We start from the raw sequence: 25055 nt of genomic DNA, 5'->3' as shown, positions 1-25055 counted from the left end.
AAAGAAAGCGGGGAGGCTTGGACCTCCGCCAAACCAAAAAAGAAGCACGCTATATCCTTAATCATAACCACTTGGACTACATAGAAATTCGTTTATTATAATGCCAAATCTATTATATATCTCGTTAGTCGCTAGTCTTTTTGGGAGGGCCATGACCCTCCCTGCCCCCATTAAGTTCTGGCTTTCCGCCTATGTATGAGACACCCTGTTAATGGTATCCGCTGTAACGCGCGGGTACCATAATAGTTATATTTTAAACGAAATACTTAAAATTTAAGGCTGATATAATTATGTTGTTAACTGTTCATGACTTTGATGTCTCCTACACTTCAACTTCCACAAAAATATCTAAATGTAACTCCAATGGGAAACACCAGCCCAACGTGCAAAGTATACTGCTAGCATGCGACCATTGGGGAATCAATTTGTTGCTCAGCGAGTTAGCGTGTCTTTACAGTTTGCATAAAAGCATTTGAATACAAATTGAAAAGTGAGCCCAAAATTTCTTAAAAAATTTGTTTTTCATGGCATAATTTGTTATGTTATTGATATAATGTGTTTTTTAAAATTTTATTATATATATAAAGAAAGCTTTCTTGTAGAATAGTGAAGAGACAGAATTTTTGTCATGATTCGTGAACTAAAGCAGGGTCTAATTTTTCGTAATATGGATAATGATATGACATAAAAAAAACTATGTTGGATTGAAAGACAAATTGAGTTGGTTCAAAAGGTCTAACATGTTGTTAAGATGGCCTGAACATTTTGTAGAAGCCATTCGACATGGCCTAATACCTTTACATTAAATTACCGACCATGTCAAAAACCATTTATTTTATGCATTTATTTACATCATTTATATATCTTTATACTTGGCAATTGGCATATACAAAGTAAATCAAATCAAATCAAAAAATAAAAGAATATATGCTGATAAACGTTGCAAGAATAAACCAACAAAATGGACAGCAAAAGTATAAAAACTAAATTGCCTGCTTCTTTTTCATGAAATAACTAAAAAACCAGTATAAGTTATCTATAAATTTGTTATCATCTTTAAAAAATTTTAATATATGTACTGGGGTGAACACCACCCCCCTCCCCCCTTTTCTTTTCTCTCTCTTTAAAAAGAACCACAATCATAAACAAAAAATAGATCAATTATATGAAGTTATGAACCAACAAAAGGGACAAGAAATGTATAAAAACTAAATTTCTTGCTTCTTTTTCATGAAAATGACTAGTAAACCATCATAAGCTATTTCTGTTATATTGAGCTGAGCCCCCTTTTCAAGAATAAAGAAAATAAAACCAAAACTTCAGCAAAAACCCAATATTTCTTTGCACAACCAGGAGCAATTCCAGCCCACATAAAAGAGCCCTATATCCTACCCTCAAAAGTCGACCCACAATAGTGAAGTTCAAGCTCTCCTGACCCATATGTTATGTACTTATTCCTTAACTGCAAGGATTCTAAATCTTGATTGATGCCCATGTTGACCAAAGACAAAAACAAACAAAAGGAAAGCCAAAAACAATGCCTTTCTTCACGTTTCAAGATTCCAGATTAGAGTTGGAAGAGATCTCTCCCATTGGCATGAATGGCTTCGGCACCTTTAGAATTTTTGAGGCTGGCTTCATATAAAGGCGGTACTGCAAATACAAACAAGTGTAAGCTTCAGTGCCTAGTCAATACTTTGCATAAAATATAAAGTATGTACACTTGTTAGTGCTTTAAGTAAATGGATGAGGATTTCTGTTCCGGTTACTCGAAATAGGGTAAGTTTTTGATTTATATGTACGAGACCTAAGCAAAGTATCTCCATCGCCCGGTGGCTAGTTCTAAGTCCTTTCCCTGGCCACCCCCAAAATTTACCTAGCAAGGTTCAAACATGAGACCTCTTGTAAAAGGACCTCAGGTCGCCAACCCAATAGGCTACCTTGGTGGATGTTAAAGATATAGTAATTAATGTTTATAAGACACCAACATGTAATTCTCACAGAACATCCACACGTAATAGCATCAGATTTTTACAAAATCTCTCCAAGTTTTGATTTTTTATGAAGGTCTCTTGGCTAGCTTCAAAATGATTTGAGTAATACCATATTATTATGTATGCATTGAAACTACACTTTAGACAGGTTTCGATGCAGTTCCTTTTGACCCTTTTTTTTAAAATGACCAGTTTGACCATTAGAGACACATTACAAGCCAAATTGACCTGTTAGGAAGTCAACAAGTCAAAATTGCTAACTCAACGAAAATGCACTAAGGTTGTGGAACTTGAAGAAATAATTTAGTATACTTACACTTCGTAAGAATGAACTAATCTCCTCTTCAGTGAGGCCTTCCTCCTCAGCCGTATCCTCCCAACCCAGTGAACGTAAGAACCTAGCCTCTTCCTCCTCTGAGCAACGAATGACAACAGAACCTGAACCGCTCTTCCCAATATTGGTAGATCCCATGGCTGCATCAGAATCATCACCGTTGCAGGTCAAATCAACCTTAGTGTCACTGGAACTGTTCACCACAAGATCACCAGACTCACCCTGGGTAACAAGAGAAATGGGTTCACCAGACTTGTCACTGGGTAAGACAGAAGAACTGATTTCAGGAGCCACCGAAGAATTACTGGACATGGATTTCTTCCTCATAAGTTTGAAAAAATTGCTTCGGCTCAAAGCTTGTGACGAGGGTCTTTTCTCCAAAGTAGGTACACCAGGTTTGATCAATGGACCAGGTCCACCAACCGAGGGTAAAGCAAGCGGGATATCTGAAAATTTACTGCCAGCTGTAGGGCTCTCCTTTACAGCCGGTGAGATACCATTCCTTTCTCGTGAGGGCTTAAGGACAAGAAGTTTTCCCACAGTAGGTGTCTTAGAAACCTCAAGCTTGTGAGGAAGGCTGGCAAGGTGAGAACTCTGAAGCTGTGATTGCCCAACCTTCAGTTTCGGCTTATCAGAAGAGTTCAAGGCCTAATATCAATGAAAGTTCAAAAAATTAGATGAAAATGTATAACGTCTAAGAAGGAGTGAAACAAAGTAATATTATGTTCTGACTGTATACATAAATCATATAAGAAAGAGTATAAGTGTATAACACTGACTGTATACATAATCGTGTAAGATAGTATATTTCAATGTATTCTTATAAGCTTTTTATTGAAGTACCATACTTGTTATAGATTACTTAACTTCTTTAGAATCATTGGGTAAGATTACTAGCCATATAGGTATAGCTTTGAAACACTAAATTTTAATTTACATTTAGTTGAAATCTTATAGTGGAAAATGAGACAAGCAACTCACCTAGCTGGTGACAGCACCTGAAATCTAGGACTGGTCAAGTTCAGTAGTTAAGAAACTGTCGTGTTTAAGTTTGAAAAAGATATAAAACTTAGTAATCTAACTTTAGCTTGGCAGAAAAAAAATCTAGCTTTTCATCTCTATAAAACCAACAAAAATTTAAAATCATTAAAAATCTTTTTAAGTTTCCAATTTGGAATATCATTGGTTCAAGAAGATTATTTTCAAAATGGAATTGGCAGGAGAAACTTAAAAATGTAGAATGGCAGAAACTCTGATCCCTTATTTTCTAAGTTATAGTTATAAATCCTAAAACAAGAGTTTCTGTTTACTATGGAAAACACAAACCAGCCAAACATGTTTATAAAAAACTGCTTTTTTAAACTTCGCCTATAAAAACCCAGTTTTTCCGCAAGTAAATGCAGCCTGCAGCCTCTTTTGTTATTGTTTTCTATTTTTCCTACACCTACACGACATGTAAACTGAAAGTTATCAATCTAAAAGACTTGTCATTTGTTAAAAAAGATCTAAGTTGAAATTTAAGCAATCTATAACACATCCGTATAAATATAAAAACGTGAGAAATATATTATAGATTCCAGTAAAATAAACCATAACACATCAGTACAAATAAATAAATGTCATGCATATATTATAAATTTCAAGAAAAAAAAAATTAAAACTACAATTAAGTCACAAATTAGAAGCTGGAACTTAAAACACTTTAACAAAGATTTCTAAGCATTGAACTTTCCCTTAAAGAATAAAATTTGTAGGGATACATGTAAAGGTGCTGTCACCTTTTTGGTCAATGTCTTCTTTTCACGTTTTTAATATAAGGCTAGTCATTTTGTACTATATAACAAAGAATCTTAAGTGAAAAGTAAGCCAGTAAAGTAATCTGTAACGCACATGTATAGAATGAAGACAAACAAATATTCAAAACTTCAGGATTAGAACATTAAAAATAAAAACTAGGCACAAACTAGAAACCCAAACTGAACATTTTATAGCTTAAAGGTTTCTAAACATGGAAACTTCTCAATAGTATGGAATATGGAGAAGATACACCAGTTAGGTCTAGATTGTCGGTGTCTGCTTTTCTTGTTTTCTGACGTAAGAATTAAACCACGTGTAAACTTGATGTGATTTAATTTAAAAGCATGGTCATTAATAAGAAAAGATCCTAAACTTAGAAGTACAACACAATTTAAAGACTGAATAGATAACACTTTGTAACTTTGACGTAAATTGTATGGAAACTTCCTAAAAAATGCAAATTGTAGAAGACACATGTAAACATTAAGTGTGACATTCAAGGTCCCTTGTAAGGAAAGGTTTTGAATAACAACCTCCTAATCATTACATCCTCCAAATTATACTAAGTATTAACCTATCCGTGCCACAGAATCTTTCCAATCTCCAATTCTTCGATATTAATAAATGCTAATCTGATTAGCCAACTAGGGTTGAACATAGTAACCAACTTCAAGTCTCAGAAAAAAACGTCTTTTTCTGCCAGATTATTTTTTAATTTGACTTCCTTCTTTCCTTTATATAGCTAAGCCTATAGCTAAGACACATCGTAGACTGAACACATTTCCTTATTGTACCCAAAATGGTATTTCCAGTTTTAAGATTATTAGGATAATGACATATACTAATGGATTTTGATAATGATGAAATCAAGACATGAATTACGAAGGAGATTGACCTAAGAATAATGTCGCTTCGTCAACTGTGATTCTAACGAGTTGTATATGTTGAGGGAAAGATAACCTTCCCCCACCAAAGCATATAACGACACAAACTTATAACTAAAGCTCTTACCAAATCAAAAAGACAAATGTAAGGTAAGTTTCTGAACATTTCCAGATTCCCCTTTGCATCCAAATGCATGTCTATTCTGTTTAGTTGTCTTAGATTAAACCAAGTAATCAACTTCAAGTCTCTGAAAGACATCCCCTCATCTTTCATTTTAACTACATTTTTTTTCCCTTTTTATAGCGAGGTTATAACGTAAATGGATTACTTTTCTTTATTGTATCCAAAACACAACTTCTAGTTCTAACATTGTTATTGCATGAACCAATAGGTTTTGTAACAAATGAAATCACAACAGTGAATATTTAACACAAATTTGTTAAAGATTATGGGCTATGCAAAAATCAACATGGGATAATGAATAAAACTCTTACCAAGGTTTTAGGCAAGGAAGGAGTCATGGGAATCAACTGTCTGGATTGCTTAACAGCAAGCTCTTCAAGTCTTTGAGTTCCAACAGCCACCTACAATGAATTTACAATTAAATATTAGCATATGCAATAACTCAAAATTGCCACATCTATGGAGAACATTAATGTTACCTGTGGAGCACTCTGAGTTCGAGGTGGACCTTGAGCCAAAGTCTCTGCCATGTTGCGACCACTTGTCATGCCTGTAGTTGCACAGACTGAAGTTGGTTGAGAAGGTTGTGCCAAGGATGCGCCATTTCCATTGCTACCAACAATTACAGGCACCTCCGCCAAAGCAGAGGTCCATCCATCCCCACCAATCACAGTCGAACTACCTATTGGCAGGCTTTGAATGGCAGAGCTCAAACCAGGTGATGCCATCCTTCCTATACCCGTATCAGTTTGCTTTTCATCTGCTGCAAGAGACGGAAAATCTCTCTCAAATGATGTCTTTACACTGCTGATCAAACCATTATTGTGACTGCTTTTGTTGGCAATAGCAAAATCACTAGCTGATTTTCTTGGCCATGACTCACCTCGTTTCTCAGATATACTTGAATGTGACCGTCTTAACCCTTCCTTTTCAAATCTACTAGGCAAAATGTTTCCTAAATGATCAGGATACTCCCTACGTCTGTTATCAGACTTTTCTTTATTTCTAAACTCATATATGTCCTTATCTAGGTCCCTCTCACGACGGTTGTTCCGATTAAAACTACTGTAAGATCTAGAAGAAGCTGAACTATTATTAACAGAAGAACGTCGAATGTATGAAGACGTTGTTCTATCTAATACAGAAGGACGTCCTAAATCGCTATTCAATGGTTTATTTCTCACAGATTTCTTCACCCCTTGGTTACCTACATCAACAAATATATCATCAAATATTGTAAAAGCTACCATATATCATAAACATTATAACCAACATTATTGAAAAACAAGCACAAATACAAAAAATTACCAAGGTGCAAAGAAGACGACGTGCTCAACCCTCCATTGCTCCTTAACCATTCCGGTACAAAGGTAGGCTCAGTTTTTTCCATAATTGTTACCGAACATAACAAACGAAAAATTCCCAATTTGCATTAGAGTAATAACTCTTTAAAAACATCCACTTCTTTCCTTTCTCTAACAAACCAAGATTGTTAATTTTCCTACTTAATCCGAACTACGAATTACCCTCTTCCAACTAAATTTCCTAACCCTTCAAAACTTCCTAACAAAAAGACCGAATAGTATCTCAATATCTCCTCAAAACTTAGCTCTTAGTTCCAATTTAGGCTATCATTATTGATGAAAACTAGGCCAAACTCATTACAAACAAACAAAAGAGCCCTAAAACCCAAAAGGGTATTGTAAATTTGTAACAAATTTAGCCACTAATCACCAACAATTAAACTAACCAACCCTTAAAACCGCTGAATTAAAGAAAACCCAAAAAAACCCTAATCCGGTTTAAGCTAATATGGTAATAAAGAATTCGTTCCGTAAGGAAGAAACCCAACAGTTTTAATCTGGGTAAATTTTTTTTTATAAAGATAGAGATATATAGATATAGATATAAAGGGTTTGAATGTATATATATATATATATATATAGATTAATATTGCAATGAGTGAAGAAGGAAAGAAAAAGATGACACCTTTTTTTGATTGTTTGTTGAGAAAGAAATTGTTATCTCACCAAGTCACAAGTGTATGTATGTGTTTTTAGAGGGAGAGATGGGGGAAGAAGGTTGTTTGGTATTCAGGAAGTTTTCTTGTGTGTTTGTGTTGTGGGACAATTTGATGTTGGTTTATGAATGTGGGTGAGTTTTTATGATCATTAATTGTTTATAATTTTCTTGAAATAAATGTCTAAAAGAGAGCTACAAGATTATGACTTAAAAAGAGAAAAGTTTAGTCATTTTTTTTGCATAAAGGTCTAACAAAGAAAAAGGTGTCATGTCATGTTTATTGAAAAGGATAAGTTTTCTCTTGGATAAATCTAATCTAATGAGATATATAATGGTCTTTTTTAAGTTTAAAATTAATAGATTATTATGTTTGGGAAAAAAAATTAATAGATAATAAGATATGTTTGGGAAAAAAAAATAATAATTCAAGCATTAATAGGCCTTTATTAGAACACTAGAGGTCTTTTTGGCAATGGGTATGGGGCTTTTAAAAGTTCTTAATTTTTTTTTTAGGGATTAGTATTTCATAATACAACCAACTTTACACGAATTGTTATAGTGTATATCAAACTTTAATCATGTGTATTGTATGTAATGAACTTTTAAATCATGTGCATTGGATGTATCCGATCAATAAAAAAAAATTTATAAGTGACAGTCTATATGGTTGCCACATATACACGAGTACATATAATGCACATAAATTAAAAATTCATTACATACAATGCATATAATTGAAGTGCGATATATATTACAGTATGACAATTCCTATAAAGTTGTTTACATACCAATGTACTAATCCATTTTTTTAAAATGTAAGTTCTTTTAGAATAATAACCTTGTTTGGGTATGTATTTGAGATCAAAAGCCCTAGTTTTAAAAAACTTTTAAAAGCCCCGAAAGGTCTTTAAAATATAAGATTGTATAAGAAAAGTATAAAACTTTTGTGTCAAACATACCCTAAGTCTCCAAACCATTAAGCCACAATGTTGATGATCCAACAATGTTGATGGTTGTAGGTTTGTAGCTAAAGTTGGTTGTTGATAAGTAAGTAGTTTAAATTTGTAGCTCGAGTTGTTACTAAATAAGTGTTTGTGAAATTAGATATATGGTTGAAGCTTATGCATCTAAAAAACATATCTTATATTAATAAAGTAAAATTGTTATAACATCATATTTTTTTAATAAATTGCTTACATGGTTCTACAATGTTCACTTACATCAATTCTTGATAGATACTAATTTTGTTAATGTGATGTCATTTCCCTGTTAATAAGGTTACACTAAATTCATGTTTTTACAAGTTATTCTTTTAACCCCAGCTTTTAAATACCTAAACAAAGTGTTATCGTTGGAGTTTTTGAAATAAAGGGTTAGTCGATTACAAAGTAATTTTTAGCAAACATATATTTGTATCCTAATCAAACTCTGTCAAAAAATAAGAAATTTAATCAAATGTTAACTTCAAAAGCTTGCTATTATATATTTTGAATCGTTAATTTGTAATTGTAAAAAATGTCGATGTTTATTTATTGTAATCTCATTAATGCCAAAGTTTATGTACAGTGCCACGTAGCCACGTGGCGCTGTTCTATTGGTCTCGCATGTATCTCGCGTTTTTTCCAGATTTTGTCATATCGGATTCTGTTAAGGTTATTTTTTATTCGGTTTTTCTTGGTTTCGTACATAGTTTTTTTTGCTTTTGTGTTTTCTTTCTATTGGTCCACCTATACCTCGCGTTTTTTTGGATTTTACTATATCAGATCCCGTTAAGGTTATTTTTCTTTCGGTTTTTGTTGGTTTATTACATAGTTTTTTTGCTTTTGTGTTTTCTTTCTATTGGTTCATCGTATACCCCCCATCACTATTTAGATTTTGCCATTTTGGATCCCGTTTGGGGTTTTTTCTTGGTGTTCATCATAGTTTTTTGGCTTTTGTGTTCTGAATTAATATATTGGAAACTTTTATACAATATTTAATTTTTCATTTGTTATTTCTATTTTCGTTAAGTTTATTTATCTTTTGGTTTTTCTTGGTTTTTTGATACCTTTTTTTTTTCTTATATGATCTCTTTTATTGGTTCATCATATACTCCGCATGACTATTTAGATTCTGACATTACGGATCCCATTTTGAGTCTTTTCTTTCATTTTTTTTTGGCATGGTTATCAATAGTCACCATGCTTATTAAAACTTGACACGTCGCATCGGTTATAAAGTGACACATCGCACGTTTCCTATAATTTGGATTTTGCCACATTGCATCCTGTTCGGATTTTATCACGTCTTTTTCTTTTTTAGTTTTGTTTTTCCTTTTCGGATTTTTTATTACGGGTTACTTCTTTTGTTTTTTTCACACTTTTTAATTGTCATTCAACCTTATTGTGATACATCCCGTACCACTACTTGCATTTTGCTATATCGCATCCACCTGATATCTGAACTAATATAATAATATTTTTGTCATATCACATCCCGTTCAGGTTTCTACTACGGGTTAAGTTTTGTTTTCTTGCATACTTTTAAACAAACATATTAATGACAAAATTATTTCTATTAAGTTGTCGAATATTCACGACATATATACTAAAATAACGAACCGTTTCAACAAAGGAATTGAGACCCCGCAACGCGGGGTCCAAAATTTTCTAGTTATAACTAGATACGTACATGCACGATGTGACCAACGCCAAAATACATTGTGCGAGGTGTCGTGACGACGTTAATTTTAAACCAGACATTTGTTTAAATGACAATATTTTCACCAAATTAGAAAAATATATATATATAAATTAGTTTTTATAAATTAAAAGTTAACTTCAGATTATCATGTTGAACTTGATTACAACCATAAAAAATCACATTGATTAAGTTGTAGACATTGTATTCATAAACGGTCCGATTTTACCTATTTTAACCTAAACATACAAACAACACAAAACTCCATCTTAAAACATTAAAACCAATAGATGTCATATGAAAAATAAAATACATTTAATTTGTCTGTTTCTAAATCAAACGGGTCAATAACTCAAACCATATTTTAAGGTATTCCAATACTTAGAGTAAAACTTATATAAATTAATACTTAATAAATTAATATTTGTCAAGTCACAACTTAAAACCGGTATAACATTGGAATAATAATGGTTTTGAAATCCTAATGTATACATATACTAGATTATATTCCTGCGTAATACGCGAGATAAATATATTAAACTTTCATAATAACATAATTAGTAATTATATATAAAACATGTTGATATATGATGATATTATTATTTAAAAAGTATTTGACATAAAAAAAAAATTGTTAGTAAAATGTATGCTATATATTTGTATAGTGATGATGTAAGTTAAATATAGACAATCGTGTAGATGATTCATGAGATACGTTTGTTAAATTTTTGTATGGCAATGAAGTAAAGTTAAATAATAAAGCATGTTTATGTAAGGTAGGTTCAAACGATTAACCAACTAACACACCGTTCTAATAATAATAATAATAATAATAATAATAATAATAATAATGAAATCTAATAGATAAAAATAAATATAAAAAAATAATAATAATAATAAATAAATAAATTCTAAAAGAACATATTTTCTACTTATTTATACAAAATTAAATTTTAAACTACTAATTTGAATCCACAATATTTATCTACTTAAAAAAGCAACATTACATTACAATGATCAAGATTATTGATTAAAAATATATAATCATGATAAACATCTTTATCATCTTATAAAATAAATCACCCATTTTTTTTTACTTTTGACCTTTAAAATACCCAAACTATTTTTCTTTTTTATTCACTAACTTAAATACATTCGCATAATATACCTATAACTCTATAACTACTCTTGTTAAGATTATTCACAACAATTATCTCCAAACCTTAAAAATAACTATGAGGTTATAGGTTTAAAGGTATCACGTGTGTTAATATGGTCTCTTTTTTCAATTTTTAGGATAAAAGGAACCAACTAATAGTCTTTATAAATTTTACTAAGTTTTAATATTAAAATGTGGCTTAAAAGTGTACTGTGTTAACATGGTGCAAAATCTAGTAGATTAATAGTTAAATATATTCTAATTTATCTATAATATAATTAAAAGAGGGGGTTGGGGGTACACTTGGCACCCCTAATCCACCTCCTTGAGTTAATCCTATCTCCTTATTAATCCTTTAATTTTTTTAATATTAATCTAAATTAATTTACACTTTTTGGTTTTCCATTACTAATTTACACTTTAACCTCAATCTAAAACAATTAATTTACACTTTTTAGTTTCCCATCACCAATTTACAATTTAACCCGATTTAAAATAATTAACTTACACTTTTTGATTTTTCATCACCAATTTACACTTTAATTTAATTAATATTTAATTATACTTTTATATATATAGTTTACACTTTTAGAATATAAGAAACTGTAATTTTTTTATTTAACTAAAGTTGAAAAAAAGGGGTAAACTAAAATCAATATTCATATGGAGGTAATTTTCGTATGTTTCTTCGTTGGGCGGATAATTTTTGGAGTATTTTGACCGATGGAGTGGCTATTGAGCTAGCAATTTTTCAAGTTGATTTCGGTATATCTATTTAATATATTTGAAATCCAATTTTTTAGCTTTGATTAATATATTTTGAGACTACCCGTCCATTGGACGGGCCTGACCACTAGTATTTATATATAGCGTATGTTTTTTTCTTTCCACATGAATCAAATCTTCCAAAATTAAAAAATGCATTTTTATTATTAGATGTATCTCACGTACAATACATAAATTAAAATATATGTTTTTGTTAATCTTTGACAGTATTAAGAGATACGACCCCTTAAATTTTTCTCTTTAGTGTGTCATTTAATTAAAAGGCTTTAATATATAAAATTAAAAAACTTTTACATAGGACTATTTTTGGGTAATGACATTATCAAGGAAATCAATGGTTAGATCATCATAACATTAAACCATCCAAAGGTTCTTATTTAATCATTTTAGAATTTAATAGGCTCTTTTATAATTATTGGTAGATTAGTCTTATAACAAAACTATAAGTCAAAGTTTATTACAGTATATTTTTTCAAATTCTATTATTGTTTAATAAAAAATACATCTATTCTTTTTTTTTTATAACAAAAAATTGTGAAAGAGTTATTGTCCATCCAAAATTTGTTTCTAAATGACTAGTTTCAATGATATTTGGTTATTCTCAAAGGTATCTAAGTTCTGAAATTCATAGATACATGCCTACATATATTAAAGATAGCTAAAGAAATGTTCAAAAATAATCCCGAAAAATCTCTTGATTAAATTGTAAATTTTTTTTTTTGTTTAAAAATGAACTTTATTCACAACCCGCACAATTAAAGAGTAACCAATATAACTTGCAAAAGTTGTATCGAACTAAAAAGAAACCTGAATTGTTTTAGTAGAGCCGCCGATCAAGTAGCACGTATGTACATGGTACATGTTATTGAACAAAATACATATATATATATACGAGTAGTACGGAACACAAAGTTAGAAACGAAACAAAACATAAAAAATACGTTCGTCAAACCAACTAACCGCGTCGTAGTTTCCTCCTCTGTATAATACAAAAAAATACATACAATCTATACATTCACGCACACCAAAAAAAAAAAAAACAATCACACGCCAAATTCTCATCTTGTTCTTCTTCCTGTCTCACCTCTTTCAAACCCCCCAAAACCTATAGATACACACCTATACATACACAAAAACATATACATACAGAATTACCTATATCTGTATGCTATATGTGAGCAGCTACAAACTCAGAAATGAAACTATACTCACGGCAAAAACACAGGCCGGCAACGGCAGGTCCAAGGCTAGAAAGACGAAACGCGATTAAAAACATCGATTACGACGCATCCACTTCATCTTCATCATCATTTGACAACAATAATCAGTCGACGTCATCAGCTCATAGAACTCGATCGCTGGATATTCCGGCTGCTGATCGAGTAACTAGCTTTCGGATTCAAGGTATTGAAGGTGAATTTGATTTGATTTGTAGACAATTAGGTTTAGGTCCTGATGATTTTTCCATTCCTGCTGCTGATTATGAAGCTCATAGGGCTAGTTATTCACCTAAGGTTTCGTATTCGACTCCGGTTTTACTTAGTAATAATGATTTATTAGATAATGATGATATGGATACACGTAGATCGTTTTCGCATAGGGTTTCGTATTCGACGCCGGTTTCGATTAGGGAATTGCCAGAGGATGATGATTTTACTGTATCTGCGGCTGTTTATGAAGGTGAGTTTACGGAGAATGGAAATGATTTGTTGGATGTGGATTTTGAGAGGAAGTTTGGTTTGTTGACAAATGGAGGTAATAAACATGATGATGACGTCAACAAGGGTAAAGTTAATGAGAACGGGTGTTTGGAAAGAAGTATTGGTGGTGGTGGTGGTGGTGGTAATAATGAAACGGAAAAAGTGCATGGGATTAAGGGGGCACGGCCGCCACAGCTTGCTCCGCCGCCGGCTTTGTTGTCTAGAGGGATGATTGGGGATGATTTGGGATCTAATTGGGACTTGATTAGGAGTTTTGCTCCGACGGATAACGACTGTGTAAATAAGGGGGTTGTGACTTCGAATGAAGTGGAGATAAGTGGGATGATTACATCGAGAATCGATAGAATGGTGTCACCATCTGGTTCAGAGAGGTCGAGTGATGTGGGTGATGAGGATGAAGGGTTAGGTAGGTCGGTTTCCCAGTTGCAGTATTCTGTTTCTCCTAATGGAACGTTTAGGTTAAGTATTAAAAATTGGCAGAAGGGTGAGCTTCTTGGAAGTGGTTCATTTGGGACTGTTTACGAAGGTTTTGATGAGTAAGTGAAGTTTAATTATATAGGATATAATCTTTTTTCTTTATATAGTTGGCAATAAATTATCGTGAACTCACACTAGTAGAATTAGACAAAAATTTGTGGGAGCTAGTGCTAAGCTGAATCAGATAGTAAGAAACCAGAGTTTTGGTTAATTCCATAGCTGAACGAGATGTCCAAATGTGATTTCTTTAAAACTTACCGTGTTATGCTTAGTTTTATTAGAAGTTCAAATACATAAAGAGTCTTTCTCATTTGCGTAAGCTTTAAGCCTTTAATTAGGTGCATATATATGGGTTCTTTCGAAAAGTAGTTTTAGGTGTGTGGTAAATATGCTTTTACTAAAGTAACATTTAGAGTAACAACCTACTTGAAATTCCCTAATTCCATGACTATAATTGTACTTGCTTGACTGTAAGTTGCCTTGCCAGATGTACATGGTACTGCAACTCTTTTCCATCCCAAGTAGGTGATTGGACTTGGTTGTTTGTGATGCCGGAGCTGTTGTGATGCTTTTTCACAATATTGCTCATGCAACATTTTTCCATGAATTTACTCAGAAAACTTTAGGGGAAATGCCCTAAAAGTAGATCCTTTTCTTCATTAGTTTTATCCATTGTCCTCAACAAAAAAGGGATTTATTTAAGTGTTCATCTAAATTACTATATAAATATGAATCATTAAATGTTACAAATGAAATAAATAAGATCTAACCACAATGGTAAAGGGGTAGTATTATCTTTAGCCTAATGAATAGATATGCCTATTTGAGCTGTTTTATGTATTTGATGTGGCTTTTTCACTGGAAACTATTTGTAGCTCTTCATTTTACATTCTCAGATAGTAACGTTTACATTATAAAGTATGTGACGTTCTGTCATAGTACATACACCATAATATCGAATGTACTATTCTGCAGATATAATGAACAGGGCTGCCTTCTCTTATTTGTTCATTTAATTTAATATTTGGGCTGTCTAAACCAGGCGTGAGTGCGTAACCTTTACTTCTGTTGGCAGATTTGGTTTCTTTTTTGCCGTAAAGGAGGTTTCTTTGCTTGATCAAGGTAGCCAGGGAAAGCAGAGTATTAGTCAACTTGAACAGGTGATTATTTTCTTCTAGCTATATATAGGTTCATATCCATCAGATTCTGACTTACTACTTACTAAGCCATATTTTTTCTGTATTCTTGTTCAGGAGATTTCTTTATTAAGCCAATTCCATCATGAGAACATAGTTCGATATCTTGGAACAGATACAGTAAGTATGGGCATATGTTAAATCATTTTATATTTATATTTATGGGCAAATGTTGACCTGAAACAATGTTTAGGATGATGGCAAACTATACATATTTCTTGAGCTTGTAACCAAAGGTTCTCTGGCAAAGCTCTACCAAAAGTATGAACTGCGGGATTCCCAAGTCTCGGCATACACCAGGCAGATTTTGAGTGGTTTGAATTACCTGCATGAACGTAAGGTGGTTCATAGGTAAACCTTCTTTCTAGGTCCTATTTTGATGTTACAGGTCGATGTTAGAATTCTCTAATCCGACACTTTTTATGTTTTTATAGGGATATTAAATGTGCTAATATATTGGTTCATGCAAATGGATCTGTGAAACTTGCAGATTTTGGCTTGGCGAAGGTATATAAAAAACAGACTTTTGTTACCCATTATTGTTTCGTTTTTTGTTTCAGATCTGTTTTTAACACATTTATCTGATTCGCAGGCAACCACATTGAATGACATAAAATCTTGCAAAGGGACTCCCTATTGGATGGCACCAGAGGTTACTTTTTTTGTTTATTTTTTTGATTGTAGTATTGTTTGGGACAGCTATTATCTATTGGATTACTGATCAGAAGGTGGATCCATCTTATGTTGCTAAACATACCACTCCTAGAACCTTATGTCTACCCTAAATCTGGCTCTTTACATTTAGGGATCATTCTACTATTGACTAATTTGTATTCGATGTTTTAAATTAAAACTTGTGTCTTGCGTTTTCAGGTTGTTAATAATCGAGCAAACAAGGGCTATGGTCTCGCGGCTGATATATGGAGTCTTGGTTGCACCGTGTTAGAGATGCTGACTCGAAAAATTCCATACTACCATTTGGAAGGGGTATGCATGTCATATAACTAATTATCTTGTTAATGTTTTCTTAGTAACAATTGCAATCTTGTATGGCTAACTGATCAAATCAGGTTTGTGTCAAGAAGGTTAGGTTTTTTGTATATATTACTTACTATATTAGATATCAGATTAGTAGGTTGTGAGTTGCGACATACTCTTATATTAGTCAGTTAAATATGTTTGCAAAAGCCATAGCATTACAAGGATCACAACTGTGTTAACTAAACGATTTAAGATGTGTAACAAGAGACATCATAACTAGATTGTACAAATCACATTGAGGAGATACGAGTGGTATACACACACAAATACCAAGTATTTACATTTGACATTTCAAGACCATAACATTTAATTTTTGGTGGGGGTGGGGGTGGGGGTATGGGGGGTTCTTCTTTTAAGTTCCATCCTTGTAATTTGCAATATAGATGGCTGACTCATCATCACATGACATGTTGATTGGATTACGGAAAATCCAATCTCACCCAATAAATTACTTAACTGTACAAGTTTAAAGATGGTTTGTCCCATAGCTCGGTATTCAATTCTGCACAGCTGCACTTGAGCAAGAGACTGTAATTTGTTTCTTACTTTTCCAAATGGTTGTAAATTTCGGTTATCTTGGTCAATATATCCCCGATATATCGCTTATCGGTGGTTGACTGAGATGATATATTCCCTATATATCAACGATATATCGCTTATCGGTGGTCAACCGAGACGATACTGAAAAGCGATATTTACAACCTTGCTTTTCCCATGAGACAAGTACCTCTGATGAAGACACAATATAGACCGCCTCTCCATAGTCGGTATTAGTGAACATTTTTATAGCTTAGATGCAATTATTTTGGTGGCACACCCTTTAGATACTTGTGAATATGACTCATAGCATCTTGGTGTGAGATTCTAGGAGATCTGATGAGCACTCTAATAGCTGGGTGTCCTAACTTGAAGTCAATTATCGTCGTTCTCTATCCAAGTATTTAGAACAGAAAACAAAACATATATATGTTATTCTAACCCATTTGATATTAAATGTACCCAAATCGACCCATTCATATGTAAACAGTTAGAAATGGCAACCTTCACTCTAAAATATTATATGCAATGATAGAAAATTGAAATGACAGTAATCATGTCGAACGTGTTCTGAGGTCTGGTGTATGAAAAGTAAAATTCAAGTTTTTCTTCCATAACCACACTTAGTGTGTAAGTTGGTAAATAAAATTCAATTTTATATGTTTATTATAACAAAAACTTCTTTTTCCCTCAGATGCAAGCACTATTCAGAATTGGTAGGGGAGAGCCTCCCGAAATTCCTAACACGTTGTCTACTGAGGCCCAAGATTTCATACTTAAATGCTTGCAAGTAAATCCAAATGACCGGCCTACTGCTGCTCAGCTTCTGGACCACCCATTTGTGAAGAAACCAGCTTCTTTGAACTCAGCGCTTGCTTCTCCACGCTACAGCGGTTCATAGTCATAGCAGCTTTGATAACCTCCTGAAAGACATGGGTTAGCTCACTTTTTTTGTAAATAGTTTATATTAGTTGGATATTTCATTTTAACAAAGTCATTTGATAAGCATTTATGCTTTGTTTAAAACGGTAATTTGATATGATAAGCATTATGTGAAAAAATGGGTGGGTTGGGTAATGGGTTAATACTTATGCAGGTCAAAACTGCTAATTTTTTTGAACATGAATATGGGTCGGATTTGGCACTTACGCATCCAATTATGTGAATGTTTTATATAACTAGTGAATTCAATGAGATTAAAAAAACTATATTTGTTAGAATAATAACCTTTCAAAATTAAATTTATATATTTAATGTTTAAGCTATTTAACAGGTCTTAATGATATAGAACGCTGTGGGCTGCATTCCACCTGTTTGATCCCTTTCTTAAGTTTCTAGAGTTATAATCTGTTGGTGATAAAGCACAACTCAAATCAACTCATTTAACGAGTTATAAGCTATTATTGCCACTTTTATATAAGCATTCTAGTAACTGTACTCAGTTTGATTTTCTTTTATGTTCTGAAATCCACCATTCCACCCATGCAATGTATATAAATTGATATGTAAATAAGTTCCTATAGCTATATCCAGGGGTGAAAGTAAGTAAATAAATACGTATAAAGTTTCAAACACCACGGGCAAATCCCGGTTAAACTGTTCATTGAGCGAAAAATGGCTCGCCATCCCAGGGTAACTCTTAATCGAGGGAAAACCTTTTAAAAAGAAAGTTTCATCCACGGATGAAAGTAAGTAAATGAATTGCCAAAGCTTCATCCAGGAAAATTTGATATATTATAGATTATTCAAGCTCTTTATGCTGCAAAACTTAAGCTGAGCTGTTTATCTGGTTTAAAGGTGGTTCTGTTGGATCTTTCATGTGTAAGTCATAACACAAATCTGTGGTATTAACTGTCACAGGAATATTTGTTCTGGTTGGAGCTTGCAGTTAGAGAGCAAGCAAATCTCGCTGGCTCCACCTGTGAAAGCATGTACGGTCAGTCTAGTTAGAATTATGTTGTTTCCATTTTGATGCATCTTTTTTTTTCATGTCGTGTCTATTCGGTCTCCTGCGTTATGGTAAGTTGTATTTGCAGAGGTGAAAGTCATGTAAAGAGTGGCATGAGTAGGCATATGTTTGTAGATGAATTTTGTAAATAATATTGGACAAAAGGGAAAGAAAAGAGTGCAGAAAAATTGTTTGATTGATGTAGTGGGCTCAGTTCTCCATTCAGTCACTGTCCATTAAAGACGCGCATAATCTTTGGTCCAGTAATTTGGTGCGAACTGCAAATTAAAACAGAAATTATAAACAAGATCAATAATCAGGTTATTGTAAAATTTGTGATGTGAATCAGTGAATGTATATTCTTTTATTTCTGGATGAACAGAGCCGTGCATCACTTAGCTACAAAATCAGTTCATATTTACAATGAAATAGGGATTTTATTTATATAGGCGGTTTTTTTCAAAGGTTTAGTTACCTGCGTCTAGCAGGTCGCTAGATGCTCATTTTTATTAGTGCATATTTAATATTTTAGCTGTTAAAACAAAAGAGAAAAAAAAAAAGAAGAAGAAATAGGCAATTTACAAATGCAAAACACCATTGAAAGTCTCTTTGCCATTGGTCACACCATAATGGTTGACACTATTGGATCTGTCACTTTAAGCAACCAGATCACTTTGACTATGCCTTGTATATATTTCCCACTTTCACTTGCAGCCTTATGTCGATAAGCAAACTACTTAAACCTCATACATCCAAACATCCATTACCTTTACTCACAATTTCTGCATTATCAGACCATAACAAATAGATTGCACGAGGAATTTTTCGTAATGGTCTCTTCCTTCTTTCATTTAAAGATTCTGCTTCCCAAGTTCACTCAAAGGCTACAATTCTGAGCAACTACAACAATGCACAACTTTGGCATGCAAGATTAGGACATCGCTCCTTTCTAATACTAAAGCGAATAAAATCTCTAGCTACTTCTATCAATTGTACTTCTGATACAATGTGTACAAATTTTCCTTTGTCAAAACATCATTTGTTAATAAAATTAAATAAATATAAAACTGAATCTATACTTGATAATCGGTGTGGTTGGGCATGTTCCCTCCTATTGTGACTACAATGGTTGATTAAGATATAAAAAGACAAACCGGATTGACAAACTAAGTCTTATGATCATTGATTTCTTGTGAGTTTATGGCGTAGGCCAAAATGTTCGTTTTCTATTTTAGAGTTTGCTTTTTTAATTAAAAAAAACGTCCATTTAAACCTGCTTGAACTAACAAAGTCAAGTATAGGGTTGCCTAGTATTTCCCAACCTTGTTAATGAGTTTTAAAAACGACTCATGTTAGTTCATTCAATCACAAGGTGGACGTCCTCTATTTGTGATAAAATTAAAACCTTGATAACATGTACACACTGAATGGTTGTATTTCTATCATCATGTTTTTAATACTTAAAAAATTTAGTTTCACTAATGATGATTAAGCTTGACATCCGATTTCAAGCTCTCTTTTCTCGCAATGGTCAAATGCACAATAAATAACCATCTACAAGTTAACTCTACAATCAATGATGAATAACAATTGAAATGAATCTGATGCTCCAATATATAATAAAATATAAAGAAAAAGGACGGACTACATATATATGTAGGCGAATCAGGTTCTTTTGGTGCTTGTAACCTTTTAATCCTCATGGGTCTGCGACATTAACCTTAGAAAGAAAGGTATAGTCAGTTCTGTCTTCGATCTGTGAGTGATGATGAGAGGAAAACTCGTGAGTCAATAAAAAGCAGGGAAACAACGACCGACCAATGAGAAAGCTGAGGCCGATGCTGCGTAGAGCGAATTTGGCCGACCCTTTGAGTGGTGATGAGAAGAAAACTGATCATGATCAGACGATAAAAAACAGGGAAGAAACAACAAAAGGAAATAATCATGACGTGAAAAGCATGCGAAAACTACGGTTTGGGTTTCCAGGTACATAGCTGGTATTCCTAACTTTCCAATATGACTTGCATATCGCCTATATATATTCGTACTGGATTGCCTGTTAGATATCAAAACAAAACTTTTTTTGCTCACAAAACATTAAATGTTAAAGGAAACTGAAACACATATTACATATCGTTAATTTGTTACCAGGGGCGGAACCAGGATTTCACGTTGAGGTGGGCTCAACCGTATTTCTTTCCTGATCGTTGTATACAATATAATGTGAAAGATATAATCATTTAATAAAATGTTAGTAAAATAGAATTTTATTGCGATGGTTTACTTTTATGGACCAAATGTAAAGGTTTTACTTGAACTGTCATGCCTAGAAATCATATATACATTTATAGATTGAAGATGACTTGCTTTAAAAAAACATTTATATTAGTTGGCTATGAACTAGCCTTACAATAAAAAACATGAATGGTTGCGAGGCTAAGCACCTCCAATCTCCCTGCCGTGTCAATTGTTACAAATACAATTTAACAGTCAAACACCAACCTATAAACAAAGAATACTTGATTAGTTCACATACTTTAATCTGTATTCCACACAAGTTAGTCAACCAAACCATCTGTCTAGGTCAAAGTCAATATGGCAAAAATATCCATCTATCTTAGTGAATGACTCTTTTTTCTTTTAACCTCTTAATTAAAAGGTACGACGAACCTATAGTCTATTCAATTAACCAAACATCTATCTGCCAATATAATAAAGCAACTAGGTGTTTTACCTGCGGATACCCCATCATTGTTAAGGGTGGATAACTACTTGCTATAAGTAATAATTTATTATGATGTAATACAGTATATGTACAATTTAGTTCATAGTTTAAAGTATTTTTCAAAATTACAAGTTCTCAAATTATAAGATTATTAATATTAATATTTAAAAACCTATATTGTAGTTCCCTTTATGACCTCAATGGTTGAACATCAGTTTTTCATGCTCGAGGTCTCGAGTTCGAGACATGAGAAAGACATTTTAAGGTTTTTCACAAATAAAGTCCTCTAGTAAAGCAGGTTTAGTTGGGCGGTTCTCCTCCTACTAGGTATTGAGGGTGAAGAGATTATCTAGCGCAGACTCGGTTAAGACAACGTAAGCTAGATCCCCTGTTGCGAGCTAATGATCCACACCTTTAGAAAAAATAAAAAATAAAAATAATTTAAAAACCTATTAAATAAGGGATGTTTATTTAAAAACCAAAATAACTTTTTGTCATGGTTGGTTACATCATAAAGCCCAAAAAACATAAATACATACATCATATAACTATCTGAGTAGGTCACTACATTACATAACATTTTCGTCATAGTTGGTTACATTCGTATACTATAATGTCATTATCCCAATTCCAGATCTATATGATCATCATGACTTCATGAGATTATCCGACATGTACACAGGTAAACCTCCAACTTTATCCGATTTTCATCACGTTATAATTCTTTTGCACTTTATCCTCAGGATGATCTGCCTTACAAAAAGGCCCCAAGTTTCTCGGATTTGATGACACGCACACAATCAGCTGCTTTTTAGATTATATAAAATAGGGATTAAATAAAGCATGGAAGGGTATTATACTTTATTTAGTTATGAGTTGTATGCAACTCTAAAAACCTCTATTATGTGTATTATACCTTATTTATATATGATTAAGGAATCAAACTTGCAACTCTATTTTGTGTATTAAAATCCATTGTTAGTTGTATGCATTCAACTTTGTCTATTTTTGCTATCACTTGTATCCAATTAATTTTCCTCGTTTTTGCTATTGTGTTTTAACCTGCATGGTACATGAATAGTGAAAAAATAAGAGTAGAGTACCTAATGGCATATTTGGTTACAGAAAACATTCATTGTTTTCCAAAAAAACATAGAAGACAGAAAACGCGTTCCAATCAAGGTTTTTTAAAAATACTTTTTAAGAAAACATAAAACAACGTTTTCAACTTTTCTATGAAATATTTCATTTTTCATTCCCAATTCTTTTCACTCTTTAGAAAATTAAAAATGAAAACTAGAAAACATTATCTACAACCAAACATACCCTACATTTTGTATTTTGCTAAATAGATTTTCGAGCACAATTAAAGTTTTGAATATCTCTCCATGGTTCGATTGGACCATCATCATATAAATTGGTTTTTAAGACTAAAAGTACATTGTTGTGGAAAACTTTTTCAAATAAATGAAAATAGATTTTTTCATCCTTACAAGCAAAACCTTTACAAACTCTTAAATCACGTTTAGTTCGAAAACAAAATTTTCTATTTCTATAGAAAATAGGTTTTTCCGTAAAGGAGGTTTCTTTAAAGTGGTTTTACCAAGGGACGTTTGGTTCACAGAATGTTTTTGAGGGATTTGAAATTTGTCAAAAGAATTGGAATTTGAAGGAATTGGAAAGTTTTACCACCAATATATCATTGGTGAATTCAGAGTAAAACGAGAAGTATCATTATATAAAAACATTTAATATAGTTATTTCAATATACTATATCAAGATTATAATCTATTAATTTTCATCAGTAGTTAAATAAAGGGAAAAATCCATAAAAAGGTAAATTATTTACATTAATTTCCTATTAAAGGTTACTTATTTTGTTTCCGTCTATTTAAAGGATCATATTTTCAAAAAATTCCTAATAAAGGGTATCTCGTTAGTTTTTTACAGACAGCAACTCGTTAAGTGCCACGTCATCAGTTTTGCTGACATGGCATTTGACTTTGACGTGACACTTGACTTGACTTTGACTGGTAAATAAACAATTTTGATGTGATTTCTCTTATAAAACATATTAGCTTTTTATTTTAAGAAATTCATCACTTTTTTCAATATCCCAAATTAACTCTAAGTAACCCTATTATTTTTTACATCAATATTTAACTACTTGTAAATAAATAATGAATGAATCTTTGTAAAATAACTTTAACAAAAATAAAATAAAATAAAATAATTGAACATACCTACTTTTGTAAAATAATGAATCTTATTCGTAGATTGGTGTGTGGTGATTTCAATCCGTCTCTTTGATTTGAGAAAAGAATCGGTGCCGATGGATGAAGGCGGCTGTTTTAGGCGAAAGGATGGCGGCGGTTGTGATGATGGTGATGGAAGGCGCTGGGTGGTGTTTGTGTGTTTGTGCGTGTGTTATGGTTTGACAGGAAGGGGAAAAAAGGCTGCCAAAATTACTTAATTTATAAGAGAGTGTAGATGTCCAAGGGTAAATATGATATTTCAAAGATAAAATTATCTAATTTAGAAAAGAGGGTTTTACTTTATAAGGGAGTAGAAAAATCTTAAAAAAGGTAAGTCCAAGGGTAAATAAGTAATTTTAAAGGCAGAAAAATTTTGGGGGGGGGGGGGATTTTTTTTATAAAGAGATAATTGTCTCTGTTGCCTCTCATTACGTACAATCATATCCTATATATACAAGTGAATATGAATTGTGCCCTACAACATATATGGGCTCTGCTATACAATAAAATGGGCCTAGCTAGCTTAGATATACATATACACATAATATATCCCTTAATACTCCCCCGCAGTTTGAGCGGGAGAGGAGCGAACACTCAAACTGGATCTAAAATCAGCAAAGAGATGATATGGAAGTCCCTTTGTGAAGATATCAGCATACTGAAACCTGGAAGGGACATGAAGAACACGCACCTAACCAGCCGCCACTTTATCACGAACAAAATGTATGTCAATCTCGATATGCTTCGTGCGTTGATGTTGAACTGGATTAGCAGACATGTAAACTGCACTCACATTGTCACAATATATCAAAGTTACAGAATGTAATGGGACGTGAAGTTCAAGAAGAAGGTTGCGAATCCATGATGTTTCTGCAACGACATTAGCAACCCCATGATACTCTGCTTCAGCACTGGAACGCGACAAGGTGTTTTGTCGTTTTGAGGACCACGACAAAAGGTTATCACCAAGGAACACACAGTACCCGGAGGTAGATCGTCGGGTAGAGGGACACCCAGCCCAATCGGCATCGGAGTAAGCAGTCAATTGTGTGTTAGTAGACTTGTAAAGCTGAAGACCAAGACCAGTAGTACCCTGAACATACCGAAGAACACGATTAAGAGCGTGAAAGTGAGGATCGCGAGGATCATGCATATATAGACAAAGCTGTTGAGTCGCATAAGAAAGGTTGGGTCGAGTAAATGTGAGATACTGAAGGGCACCTACAAGACGGCGATATAGTGTGGGGTCTGCAACAGGAGGGCCATCTGGGCTAAGCTTCTTCTCAGTGTCAATAGGGGTCCGACATGGGTTGCAG

The 25055-nt window shown here is 33.0% G+C and overlaps 2 protein-coding genes and 1 long non-coding RNA gene across 4 annotated transcripts; 2 read left to right on the top strand and 1 right to left on the bottom strand.

Moving 5' to 3' along the window:
* Positions 1–1200: 1200 nt before the first annotated feature.
* Positions 1201–7103, bottom strand: LOC122592690. Of its 2 annotated transcripts, XM_043764978.1 has the most exons (6): positions 6502–7103; positions 5673–6400; positions 5505–5594; positions 2550–2976; positions 2311–2468; positions 1201–1653 (listed from the first exon to the last, which is right to left on the bottom strand). In XM_043764978.1, the coding sequence occupies exons 1-6, from the start codon at positions 6581–6583 to the stop codon at positions 1555–1557; spliced, it is 1584 nt and encodes a 527-aa protein (XP_043620913.1). In that variant the 5' UTR covers positions 6584–7103; the 3' UTR covers positions 1201–1554. The 2 variants fall into 2 exon arrangements, with proteins under 2 accessions (XP_043620913.1, XP_043620912.1); XM_043764977.1 differs by having other exon boundaries at positions 2311–2976.
* Positions 7104–12871: 5768 nt separating this feature from the next.
* Positions 12872–18959, top strand: LOC122593446 (mitogen-activated protein kinase kinase kinase 1-like). Its single transcript, XM_043765857.1, has 9 exons — positions 12872–14096; positions 15113–15197; positions 15291–15353; positions 15427–15584; positions 15668–15740; positions 15826–15885; positions 16107–16220; positions 17506–17747; positions 18672–18959. Exons 1-8 carry the CDS (start codon positions 13036–13038, stop codon positions 17710–17712), a joined length of 1821 nt encoding a protein of 606 aa, XP_043621792.1. The 5' UTR covers positions 12872–13035; the 3' UTR covers positions 17713–17747; positions 18672–18959.
* A 1465-nt stretch (positions 18960–20424) lies between these two features.
* LOC122594075 lies at positions 20425–22455 on the top strand. The gene is made up of 2 exons (XR_006322923.1): positions 20425–20745; positions 22228–22455. It is a non-coding gene; the product is annotated as an uncharacterized LOC122594075 (long non-coding RNA).
* Positions 22456–25055: the final 2600 nt, after the last annotated feature.

This window comes from Erigeron canadensis, chromosome 3 (genome assembly GCF_010389155.1).
Source record: "Erigeron canadensis isolate Cc75 chromosome 3, C_canadensis_v1, whole genome shotgun sequence".
Classification (NCBI taxonomy): domain Eukaryota; kingdom Viridiplantae; phylum Streptophyta; class Magnoliopsida; order Asterales; family Asteraceae; genus Erigeron; species Erigeron canadensis.
This window is presented reverse-complemented; position numbering and strand designations above follow the sequence as displayed.

Bases quoted from the DNA above. Each gene is read 5' to 3' on its own strand.
- LOC122593446 (XM_043765857.1), top strand. From the start codon at position 13,036: ATGAAACTATACTCACGGCAAAAACACAGGCCGGCAACGGCAGGTCCA. The intron at 15,585-15,667 runs GTAAACCTTCTT...ATGTTTTTATAG, and splicing joins GAACGTAAGGTGGTTCATAG to GGATATTAAATGTGCTAATA. The intron at 15,741-15,825 runs GTATATAAAAAA...TCTGATTCGCAG, and splicing joins CAGATTTTGGCTTGGCGAAG to GCAACCACATTGAATGACAT.
- LOC122592690 (XM_043764977.1), bottom strand. From the start codon at position 6,583: ATGGAAAAAACTGAGCCTACCTTTGTACCGGAATGGTTAAGGAGCAAT. The intron at 6,401-6,501 runs GTAATTTTTTGT...TTGTTGATGTAG, and splicing joins GTCGTCTTCTTTGCACCTTG to GTAACCAAGGGGTGAAGAAA. The intron at 1,654-2,310 runs GTAAGTATACTA...TTGTATTTGCAG, and splicing joins TTAGTTCATTCTTACGAAGT to TACCGCCTTTATATGAAGCC.